The following is a 12,447-nucleotide window of genomic DNA, read 5'->3' as shown; positions in this document are numbered from 1 at the left end:
ATTCGAACGTTTTACAACAATCAAACTCTCTCACAATTTTTCTTTCTCAATCTTCTTCTTCTCGTAATTTAATATTAAACATGGTCTGTCTAACGTGTTTAAATTGATTCAATATCGAAACACTCAAATCGCACCAATATCCCATTACATCACTCACGTCGTCGCACACCGCTGTCAGAACGATAATCAAACGAATATTTTCACATTACAGATGAAACCAAGTTTCGAGAATGTAACAGTAATCGAGACAAATGAAAGCGTCGACCCAGTCAAATACGTAAAAATCGCCGGAATCGAATTCCAAGTGACCAGCTTCCACGTCGGGAAATTAAAAATTGTCTGCACAGCGGACGTGTACAGAGTATTTACCGTATCCAGTGAAATAGTGTTAGAAGAAGAACGACCAAAATTGGCTTCCATAATGGGTACCAGCTACGATACCGCAACAGGTATAACATATTTTCGTATATTCTTTCCAAGATAGATGTAGACTCGTATGTAGATTTTTTTTACAAATAATCATCGCCATCTAACGAAAAGACGTCGAAAGGAGGGGAAAAAAAAGACACACATACAAATTCTCAAATTAATGGCACTATTTTTCCATAGCGAAAAACCGGGTCGAATAAATGAGAAAGCTTTTTCAATCGCGCAACTTGGGTAATAAAAGTCCGAATATCTCCCTAAGTATTGAAAATGAACGATAAATCAGCGTGAAAATCAATGCTTAAAATGCTAGCAAGTTTAACAAAATTGATTTTATTTGAAAAATTCGCTTGTTTTTTTCAATTTGGAACAGACCCAAATTTTTCGAAAGTAGTTTGAATGAAACAAGTTGAATTATTTTTTGGTTTAAAAGAAGAGGAAGAAAAAAAAACCGAAAAGCGGAGGCTTTGACAGTCTCGATGTTGTTTTCGACTCTTAAACAATTCGTCTACGCATTTTTTCTCGTTCGATTTCAATTTGCCATCAAAAAATTCCAATTCTTGAACCAGAAAAGTCAACGCTACGTGAATTTTTCACTTCTACGAGGCTAATTTTTTTCCACTTGGATTTAAAGAGAAATAAAAATCGCAATTAGACAGACTTACGCCTACGGAGGGCAAACATCTCGTACGTTTTCAAATCCTCCTAATGCAATCCTCCTACATATATTTCGTATACTTCAACGAAGCTATTCAGCTGCACGAAAAGGCTAATCTAACAATAAAAATTTCACGTCTAAAGTAGAATAAATACCGAGTACAATATGAAAATAAAAAAATAAAAAAGTGTACATTCGTCAAGATATATACGAAAACATAAATGAGACAAAAGCATTCAAGTCGAAATAATTTTACTCCGTGCGCTTTTTTTTTTTTTTCGTTTTAACCCGTTGTAAACGTAGAAAATTGAGAAAAAAAGTGTATTCGACTTTAATCGCAATGAAATTGCGAATTTTCTACTTTAACGGCGGCGTACGCGTAGTACACATATTTTCGTCAAAACACAACAAATCTAAGCAAACAAAAATAATATTTTAAGGAAACTTTTTCATGAAAGGAAAACTAACTCGCTTCAAAGAAACGGTAACAATTTGTCGAGTAAAAATATTACCTACGTATTTTCATGTAAAGTAAAACGCGCGCATTTCGCTTCGAAATTTTTTTACTTCGCGAAATGAAAAAGCTAGATGATTATAGAACAAAAAAAAAAAAAAAAAAAAAAAAAAAAAGCGTAAAAAAGGAAAAAACACGAGTCTACCTGCGGTATATCACACTCCAAATGACCACTGACCCGCATACCATAAATTTTACTTTCAAGTTTTGTGTACACTCGAAAAAACATATTTCAAAGTTCACCATATTCGGCCAATTTTTAAAAAGGTAATATTTTCCTTTGGAATAAATGACTATGTAAGCTGTGCTCTTTACCAACTAGTAACCCACTCGAGATGTCTCAACAAATGAACAAAAAAAAGGTTCTTTTTCCTGCATTTTATGCAATTATTCGACTATACACGCGTAATATTATGGTTAAAATGTATTAATCTTCAGCGTGCACGTTTAAATGTACGAATACTCGCAGCTTTCGAGGGCTTTTTGCTGTTAAGGCTCTATGCGTTAAGTTGAAAATAAACACAGTCGAACGATGATTCCGTGTTTAGCACTTTAGCCAAGTGGGTAATTCTTTCAATGAGAAAAATTCAACGTTATTCTTTTTCGGATTAAAATTCAATTCAGCATTTTTATACGCGAATGAATTTTCAACGGGTTTTCTTTCATTCCCAGTTCAGTACGGGGAACAGGTCTTCAATTCAAAAAAAAAAAGTGGCTGGGGAAGTTCATTGAGACCCGAAGGCCGAATTAGAGCCTTGTGGTGCTCATTTTTTTGAGACTATGGGGAATTTGCGAGGAAATTGGATACATTTTTGGAAGTGCAACGTAAATTGTGTGGTTGAAAGAAATTGAGGTCTTCAATTTCATCAATAAAATATCTGAAATCATCCATAAGTTAACAGCTGAAAAAATCAATTTGTTTCCTTGAGTTGTTTAAATAGGGACCAGTATTTTTGCCGGGAAAATATCACCGTTAGATAAATACATACAAGAGAAGAGGTGTAGAGGATTTGTCAGAAGGGCTCCTTAGTGTTTTATTTCGATTCATTGTAGTTGAACAGGAACACTTACGAGAAAAATATCGTGAATAAAAAGTAAAGACTTTCGGAGCATGATGGATAATTATAAATATCACGAATTGATTTCGATTGTTTCATAATCGTGTTTGAGACAATCTACCAGATGTGTCAATTATTCCTTTCGTTACTGGTATACTATTTTCGGCTAATTGTTTAATCATCCATTATTTGGAGAAAAAAAAACGGAAATAAGAACTTCAACAGTTGAAGGCGAAATTGGTACACTAAAAATTACCGAATATTTTCAAAATTCACATATTTGTTTAGAATGCAGACAGCACAAAAAAAAAGTTGAATTAACCTCTTCGTTATTGAAAATCACCCATTCATTTCTAAAATGATGAAAAATCAACATAATTGAGCAAAGGGGCCAAAAAACTACTTGAAAAACGCGTCGAAAAGTCACTTTAAAAAATCATTAAAATCAATAAAAATTGATGAATCACTGCCAAAATCGAGCAAAATGTTGCAAAAATAATCAAACATGAAAAAAAATTATATCTAGGAATTATTACGAAAAATTCGTTAAATATTATCGAAATTGAATGAGATTGTGAAAAAAACACACGAAGTATATCACAAACACAGTAAAATTTACATAGAAATGAGAAATCATTCGAAAGATACCAAAAATACTCCAGATGAAATTTCAACAAAATCTTTGCAACAATTGCTCAAAACATCAAACTACCATAAAAACGATTAAACCTTGTTGAATGTGTCGAAATTTGAATACCTTGCAAGTCACCTGCATTATTGAAAATTGACCAAATATTCTGAAAATTCATCAAAACTATACAAAAATAATACCATATCACATTCAAAAAATCGAGTCTTCAGAAATCGAAAATTACTTTTTCAATGGAAGAGGAAAAAAACAGCACAACAAAATTTATAAAAAATTATTGAATCATCATTATTACTGAATTAAAATTGGCAAAAATTACACGTTTACAGAAACACAGCACCAAAAGTGTAGCAAAAAAAAAAAACTTGAAATTACATACAAGGAGAAAGTTGATTTTTAAAAAATTTAGCAAAAGATGCCTTCAACAATGTTGAAACTTGTTAAAATGACACAGAACAATTAAAAATAACCAAAATGAAATGAATCTCAGAATCGTGGCAAATCGTTTGAAAATTCAATTGTGTCGATTATGAAATTTATGAACATGACAAATAAAATTAATAAAATTTGAGAGAATCAAATTGAGGTGAACTTGGCACGAAATGCTAATAATATCATTCAAAATTGATGAAATACGAATATGTCAAAATGTGAGTAAAATTTTGCAAAAATCGAACCTTTGGAAGTAATTTTATTTGATGAAGAAAACGAGATAAAAAATGACCCGTGAACGTGATTCATGGCTAGTAATTTTCATGATTCACGAATGGCAGCTAGAAAAAAATATTCGAATCGTGAGAAAAAAAAACCTGGAATTTCTAGTTCAAAATTCAATCATTTTGAACAATAAAAAAATATGTTTAAATATTTAAAGAAAATGCAAAAAAGGGTTTTCACTAAAATTAATCTCGAACTGTAACCTGATTTTCGTGAGTTTCTACAGAATTTTCAAAAAAATGATACTTTCAGATTCTCAGTTGGAAAATCTTGCAAATTACGAGTTTTTATTAAAAAAACATCCAATTTTTTTTTTGAAAATCGAAAAACTTAAACGTTAAATCCATCCGAAGTTCATTCAACACAATTTCAGAACTACATCTTTTATCTACTTTCAACCCCCCCTCCCGTATTTGAAAACGAATACCTTGATTCCAAGTTCGACGAATCTCTCCTCTTTCACCAAATATCACAACCAATGTTCGTACGAAGAATCATTCAGTCAGAGGGAGAGGGGGGCTGAAATTTTCTGATATTCGATCCAGGTGCAGAATTCCTTCAAAATTAAACAACACTCATAAGACAAGTATTTAAAATTCCTCATATCAGATTACCCATCATACATCACACAGCGTGAAAAAAATTTACATCAACACAAAACCACAAAATCAACCACCAACGTAAAAATCGGATCGCTTCTCAAGGTCATTCGTATCCCTCACTATCAGCCGACTTTAAAACTTGAACCGAGACACACAACCGTCTCTATAAATCTTCCACTTAAATAGCACATTTCAGATAAAAAAAAAAAAAAACACGGACAATAATTTTAAAGAAATGCTGGAAAAATATTTATCTTTAAAGAAGAAAATAATGTATAGCGAAAGGGGGAAAAAAGCACATTGGAAAAGCATGTTTTTCTCGAAACAGACCCCTCCTTTTTTTCGTATAAGTGTATTGGCTTTGTTGACAAGCTGCCTCGTTACATTTGACGCAAACGAAATTTTTTTCACAAAAAGAGAAAATTTTTAAAAGACTTAGGCTTTTTTGCTAATAGGAATTTTATGTATTCAGGCTTTCAAGGCAGTCTTTACTGTAGCCATTATTTATCATTTCATTTCTCCGCGCGTTTAGATTTAATCTATTTTTTTCATTTCGACTTTCTTCTCTCTCTTTCGCTGTGTGAGCTCGTCGATGTATCACTTTTTAAGAACAAATCGAGGAAATAGATTATCGACGGAATTGTTATATTTAGACGTTTTTATCGAGAAACTGATTTATCACGACAGATATAGCGACATTCGGCGTTCTTTTTACAGTTCTGCGTATGCGTAAAGAGTAAAATTAACGTGAACTTTTACGCTAGGCGTGATTCTGTATGTGAATAAATTTCCAACAAAGGCGAAATAAAAAATAAAATAAAAAGCAATCAGCTTGAATTATCATTCGAATTTCATTCTATGTTTGGTCTCAAATTAACCTGATACAATGCGAAACGTGATCTAAATTATGTAGCATACTCGTACCTACCATATGTATGCATTCAAAGTGATTCGAATAGATTATGGGCTTTTTATGAACTAACATTATAGACAATCATAATATTGCACCAAGTGGAAAGTACTCGTACGTACATTGCGGATACAGCACGACTTTTAAAAGACCAACACAATAAAACCAATACGCCATAATAAAAGAGTGGTAAAGCCCAATTTCATCTAAACTGAGATACCAAAATGCTATCTTTTTTTTCAAAAAGTAGTTCAAGTTCGAGACCAACAAACGATAGGAATTTTTCATTGAAATTATTTCATTCTAGTGAATAAAATATTCGTACATTTAAATTATGCCACGCTCTCGAATAATATAATATAATACATTAAAATGATAAATATTATTTGTTGTATTTCAGGAATATCAAATACCACGCCGTATACGTTATATTTGTGGGTGTTAATGGCTCTCCACGGATTAATTCTTTCTGTCTTTAGATAACGCGTCATTACCCAATATTGTTAAATTTTCGCTGCCTTATTTTTCTAAAGGCAGGCACGTGCCGGCGAAAAATAAAAAAAAAGACGACTGTTCGAATTTCCGACAAATTCGATGTTATATGTACAACTCGAGCCCGTAATGCGAGTACGATTTTTACAACCGAGGGGAACCCCCGACGATAAGAATTTAATAATTTTGTAGATATTTTGTTATACGTGTTTGTAAACAATAAATTATATAGTTACGTAATATTGTAATAAGTTAACTATGTATTTATATAGACCTTAAGACTTGTAAATAGTTTTGTTATGTTTCATTAAAATCAATATTACCGATCATGTTTCCTCCTTTTTTTTTTTTAAATAGTGAAATACAAATAAATATTGATGTTATAAATTTTGGAAAATTATTTTAAAATCATCAAACTGACAACACTGCTTGATAACGACAGTTCAATGTAAAGAGCTTTAGTTCAATGGTGCAAGTAAGTCAGTAACTCGACAGATGCTTTGAACAACAAAACAGACAACAAACAAATCAGATTTCAATCAAATGTAATGCACATTTTCAGTAACACCCGCAGACCCACACCCTCTCCTCCTCTTTCCCGGTATAGCCTACCTACTTGAGTTACAAGTCGTACAAATGAATCACAAATCTAAAAAGCATGCAAAAATACCCGAATACATACGAGTACATTACCACTCGGCACTCGCCCAGTTATGGTTTCAATCACTCGAGTCTCGAGTTGGACGAGTATACTTACCTATCTATAGGTGCATTCGGGTGCATTACATTGCCTATTCGATTTTTTGTCAGTTTTTGAGGAGGATTAAATTTAAAGATCAAAATTTCACCAAATTAGCCGAGAGAGCGTAAATTTTACAATTCAGCTGAGCAGGTAGAAGCGCAGCCAACTTTGAAAAAACGGCTCGGCTCGGCGATGGGTGATTGGTCGAGGAAGAAATTCTAGTTACCTATCTACGAGTACATTTCGTGGGCGCTGCGCTCAAGTTCATTTCAACGGATTTTACTGAAATTTTTCGACCTAGTCGTTGGAATTTTTGAACATTTTCCGAAGACTCCGTTCGAAACGATGTGAAACCATAATCGGCGGACTCGACAGTCGACATGTCAACAATAGAGCATCGACTGATATTCGGGATTTTTTTTTTTTTGTTAAATTTTGTAAATTTCCAATTTTGAAATTGCACGGAGTGATGGAGAAACCAATTTGAGAAAGTCGGCGTGTAATTGCACAATTGGGTGGCTAATAAGTGCAGTGTAGGTACATATGTACATATTAGAGAAGGCATTAGAAGGACAACGATTCAAAACTGACGACAAAGTGAGGATAGCGGACTAGCGGTGTCTGCTTTCTTCCAAAAATCACTACAGAATTTTTCTTTGGATGGATTATCGTGTATAGTTCATCGGTATAACAAGTGCCTATTGAGAATTATCCGATGATTATGTAGAAAAATTAAAAAAACTCAAGAAGAATCTATGTTATAATTTTCAAAGCAGTTGGTCGAGTAGTTCCAGAGAAAAAATAATAATTCAACTTAAAACTAATACATAAGTAGGTGCAGTTAATTCAAGTCCAGATAAAAGTTTCATAAATATGAATCAAATTGTGGAGAATACACCTCTTGGTATCAGTATGGGTGCTTTGAGGCACAATATGGTGTGCAGGCCTCAACAATAAGACCACAAGGGGAAAACCCTGCAGATGATTTCTACACCATTGCCAAATTAACCTCAGTGAGTCAAAGCTGTCGACAGTGTCGAGAGGTTGACTCAATAGGAGCAAGTGCTCAAATAATCACAGGAGTGGACAATATCTGACGTTTATGGCTGATAAAGAAAGATCCCAGGGAACTGTCAGGAATCTCACCCAGAGTGTTACTCCTATATGAGCCTTGGTATGGAATAGCTGCGGGCAAGTACCTAGACACACGACTCGTAAAAGGTAATTCTCCGCAAAATAATCTTGCTTAATGGCAATAAGTAATTACGAGTGTAATCGCACCCTCTCGGAGCGGTAACATGTAGTACTCGTAGATGAAATTAATTGAACAGAACAGAACGGAAAATAATTCGGTACGAGTATGGCGCAGAACTGCGCTGCTTTCACGCATCATCTTCGCAAGTACACAAAAATAATTTTTGAACAGCCCGCGTCGACTCCTCTGTAAAATGGAAAAATTACAATATAAGTACATACCTATTTGAGACAACTAGGTACTCATAGTAGATAATAGATATGTACATATCTATAGGTTTAGGTACGCTAGACTAGACCTAACATGTTGGTTCAGATCTATTCGAACAAGTGGGTATAGGTACCGTGGGGTATGTACTTACCAATGATATTATGGAACCAGCTGGACCTGTGAGGAGATTGTATGAAAAGGAAGTACACTGGCAAACCCGCTAGTGTTATTGATACGCCAATTGCGACCTGCACTGGCCGCACGTAGCACGGCAGTATTACCAAAAATAAGCTCACAATAACAAAAATTATAGGAACAACGAGTGGCACCTGAAAATTGAAAAACAAGTAGGTATACGCCTATACGGTATAGGATCGGTACCTAACCTAACTTTTCACGTTTCACTTTTGCAATCACAAAATAGATAGGTACTTCTACCTAGGTTAGAAGGAGAGAACCAATTGTTTATTAGGTACGAGTAAGTACCTAGGTACCTACTTTATTCGCCGAACATCTAGAGACTCGATGGAAAAATTACCTACTGATTTTCTGTAAACCTATACTTGATCCAAAAAACCTGTAGGTAGCCTGATACGTAATATGTAATATGTATTATGTCGATGGTACTCACTCGGATGGGACGTTGTAAATTAGGCTTATTCCATCTCGAAAGTAGTACACTGAACACGGATAGCATTATGAAGAAGGACTCGACAAAACTCGAATATGTAATTAATACATAAATATCGCTAGTACATAGCATCACCAACGATAAAATACTCTGCCAACAAAAAAAAAAAAAAAACAATTTTGTTATGCTCCTGTACCCTGTATGAATTCACCTCTTGAAATCGAGAGAATCTTTCGAATCAAGCCAGAAAAAGCAGAAAAAGCCTCCTTTCTACACCTACACACTTACCATGAACACCAAAGAAGGAGTAGGTGTTAGCTTATGGATGTTTATATAGGATAACATGACTGGAAAATGACCACTTCGAGCACCCACAAAGCACATGCTGAAATTAATTTACAACGGCGATAAATAAGGTAAATTGGAAAATTGTTTCATTTTCAGAATACCGCTTTGGCAATGTGAAATAAGATTAACGCTTTCAAAAGACGTGTTTTCATTTTATTGTCTCAGTACCTATGTGTAATTGTGTATGTACTCTCTAAATTTGAAACAGTGAAATTTCACTGCTTAGCAGTCACGACATTTTGGCTTCTTAAAAGCAGTAGTTTTTTACTGCAAAACAGTAAAAAATCTGCTGAATTGGTCAGTAAAAATCATTCAAATTTAGAGAGTAGGTATAGGTATTCCATGCCTATTTTCATCGAATTTCGCCAAAAATGTTGATACTCCTATCGTTTGCGTTCAAAATATTCCTTTATCTACTTAGTAGGTACTAGTATATCTATAGGCTACAACTTCCTTCGAAGAAATCATGACTGAAGCTACGCTAAACGCTCATGTTGCACACGGTTGATCGGTTGATCGTGTAGCAAGTAGATATGAGGAGCGATATTCCGAAACACCCTACACGCACCTTTTGAAATTCCCCCTTTAATCTTTGTCTGTTTAAGCGAGTTTAACACTTTATTTGGGTGGATTTATGATGTAGGAGTGTACTCCTACGTAGGTGTAGGTATACAGTATACACTTCATCCGCCAGATACCGCTAAAAAAAATTCAACGTTTTGAAACGTTATTTCTTTTAAAAACGCCATTCGAAAAAAATGGACTAAGGGCACTTTGGAATATATTGGCAATATCGCTCCTCATACTCGTAGGAGTATGTATATACTTGTAGGTACATACCGCGAAGAAGTCATAATGTGTACGCTTAAGCTACCAGCTGCTCCGACGGCAACCATCAACGACATGATCCAGGTGAATGAGCCAAAAATATGCTCGGCAAATGTCTATAAATACAAATAGTCGTAAACAAAATGCATCCGCGCATCCTCATCCTTGCAGCTAGGCTTAAGCTTACACGGCAGTACACATACCGCAGATCGCAGTCTTTGCTGAAGCCTGAAGGTACGAGTGTCGAGTATTTTACTCGTTGGTATGGTAGAGGTACTTACGACTGCGATGGCGTGAGATGATATCATTTCTTGAGGAGTTAGTACGGATATATAAGCGACGTTGGCCAGTACATAAATCAATGTGACGATCGGTACAGAAATGTAAATAGCTCTTGGAAGATTGCTGCCCAAAACAAAGACAAGGAGAAACAGCTGTAAGTACATAGACTCTTATTGTACGCGGTGTAGGGTAAGGTACGGTACGGTTGTAGGTTCAGCAGAGACTTACACATGAGGATCCTTTAGCTCTTCGGTCATGAAATTTAAATAACTCCTGGAATAAAGACAGAGAGAGAGTAAACAGCAATCAGCGATCAGCGATCAGGGTACAAGTATAGTTACCTACGATTGTAGGAACTATAGGTACCTATGTATATTGTATAGTCTGTTAGCCTGCTGTTACGTACCATCCAGAATAGCAGAATATTCCTGAATAAAACGCTATCGCCATTTTGCCAGGGTTGTTGGTTGTGCCTTGCCACAGATTCTCAAAATTGGCGCCTTTATCTGGCGGAACGACGGACCATAATTAGATATTAGATCTAGGTGAAGGTCGATAAGATCGCTCAAATTAGAATTAGCTATCTACGTATAGGTACGAGTATTTACTGAAATATAAGGCTGCTAGTCCGACGACTATGATCACAGACACAGCGCCAATTTTGGCAAACATGAATATATTTTGAGCTCGAGTGGTTAGCTTCACGTCATAGCAATTGATGAACGTCAAAAAACCTAGAAAAGTAAAATTTGCAAAAATCAACGCGTTTAGCCTACCTAGAGGGTGGTACGAGTGTCGAGTACTAACAAATGATGACGGCAGCCAGCAATCTAATGGCGGTGTCAGGCGGAGCACAGCCAGGGAAAAAGGGTTGCGTGATGTAATTGGCGAAAGTCAGGCCCATTATAGCGTTCGTTGTTGGTCTGCAAATCATCAAACAGTAACCGTAACAGTATAGGTAGGTATGAAAGATTAGTCATCAAATAGTGAGTAGGTAATAGCTGTATATAGGTAGAGGACAGAGGTAGAATCATAGAATGATACGCACACAAACACAATGACAGCATCCCACAAGAAAAGAAATGCTGGTAATGAGCCGTAACCTTCGCGAATGTAGGCGTAATCGCCTCCCGATTTGAGTATAGAAGTGCCCAGTTCAGCGTAACACATGGCGCCTATCATAGACAAAACGCCGCATAGCACCCATATGACCAATGTGAAGCCGGACGACCCGGCCTCTTCGTAAACGCCGCTCGGCGATATGAATATGCCTGTAACAAAGTTGTACGCCGCTATAGGTATCTATATCCACAATCTACTCGAACTCACCTACACTAAGCTACGAGTAGTCTACTCAAAATTTTCAACGTTTTACCCGATCCTAGAATAATTCCCAAAATGATGGCGACTCCCTCCAGTAAGCCGAGCTCCTTTTTCATTTGAAATTTTTCTCGGAACGCGTCGCTACTGTAGGACCTTTCAATTTCGCGTTCGCGTGGTCGACCAGTTCCTGCGCTTGTATCGCTGGAAGTCGTCGTGCCAGCCATCTTCATCTTGATCTGCGTGAAATACAGAAATCATACCATTACGATAAGTAGTGTGTCTAGTTTGTCGTTGATCGAATCCATCTCCATCTCCATAGCCATGTTCGAACAAAGCATTTGTAGATGTAGATGCACGAAGCACGAAAGCGCGAATCTTCACTAGACTACTCCTATGTAGATTAGACACTAGTGAGAGTTAAAGTAAGAGTAACAAACATTTAACATTTCAATTTACTCGTATGGTAGACCAACAGTGACAATCACACTTGACCGTTGACACTAGACTATGGCAGCTTATGAGTACGTACATACCTACGAAGAGTAAATTTTTCTCGTAGATGCTGGTTTAACGCCGCATCCACACATGGATTCAGTTAGGACTGCGACTGCGGAAACCAACAAACGCCTACGCGAGGATTAAAAATTATTGCTAGTTATCCGCCGCATCCGTATTACATACAAAAACGTGCTTCTTTCTTACCCTGACTGGCGGACTGGCGGACTGGCCGAATTCGCGGTCCACGATTAATTGATTAATTAAAAGCTGCAGCCGACAATGGTGGTAGTGCCAGTGGACATGG

At 36.0% G+C, this 12,447-nt stretch overlaps 2 protein-coding genes across 2 annotated transcripts in view; one reads left to right on the top strand and one right to left on the bottom strand.

Annotated features, from left to right (window-relative positions):
- Window positions 1-6,355, top strand: part of LOC135839312 (uncharacterized) — a 226,154-nt gene extending 219,799 nt beyond the window's left edge. Inside the window, exons 5-6 of the mRNA XM_065355296.1 lie at window positions 212-449; window positions 5,935-6,355. Coding sequence (XP_065211368.1) covers window positions 212-449; window positions 5,935-6,017 — 321 coding nt within the window. The 3' untranslated portion in view covers window positions 6,018-6,355. The remainder of the gene's footprint in view (window positions 1-211; window positions 450-5,934) is intronic.
- Window positions 6,356-7,510: 1,155 nt separating this feature from the next.
- LOC135839308 (Y+L amino acid transporter 2-like) lies at window positions 7,511-12,233 on the bottom strand. The gene is made up of 13 exons (XM_065355290.1): window positions 12,102-12,233; window positions 11,698-11,881; window positions 11,371-11,593; window positions 11,130-11,245; window positions 10,931-11,056; window positions 10,729-10,828; window positions 10,551-10,595; window positions 10,322-10,445; window positions 10,053-10,156; window positions 9,153-9,249; window positions 8,865-9,014; window positions 8,385-8,562; window positions 7,511-8,209 (listed from the first exon to the last, which is right to left on the bottom strand). The coding sequence occupies exons 1-13, from the start codon at window positions 12,174-12,176 to the stop codon at window positions 8,151-8,153; spliced, it is 1,581 nt and encodes a 526-aa protein (XP_065211362.1). The 5' UTR covers window positions 12,177-12,233; the 3' UTR covers window positions 7,511-8,150.
- Between the last annotated feature and the right edge of the window lie 214 nt (window positions 12,234-12,447).

The sequence above is a fragment of the Planococcus citri genome, chromosome 3 (genome assembly GCF_950023065.1).
Source record: "Planococcus citri chromosome 3, ihPlaCitr1.1, whole genome shotgun sequence".
In the NCBI taxonomy this organism is placed as follows: Eukaryota; Metazoa; Arthropoda; class Insecta; order Hemiptera; family Pseudococcidae; genus Planococcus; species Planococcus citri.
The sequence above is the reverse complement of the archived record's forward strand: the minus strand, read 5'-3'. Positions and strand labels throughout refer to the sequence as shown.

What these genes read in the sequence shown, in the direction of transcription:
- LOC135839308 (XM_065355290.1), bottom strand. Translation starts at nt 12,176, where the DNA reads ATGTACGTACTCATAAGCTGCCATAGTCTAGTGTCAACGGTCAAGTGT. An exon ending in GGGAATTATTCTAGGATCGG is followed by an intron (nt 11,594 to 11,697) that starts GTAAAACGTTGA and finishes ACTTTGTTACAG; the next exon opens with GCATATTCATATCGCCGAGC. An exon ending in ACTAGCAGCCTTATATTTCA is followed by an intron (nt 10,829 to 10,930) that starts GTAAATACTCGT and finishes TCGTTCCGCCAG; the next exon opens with ATAAAGGCGCCAATTTTGAG.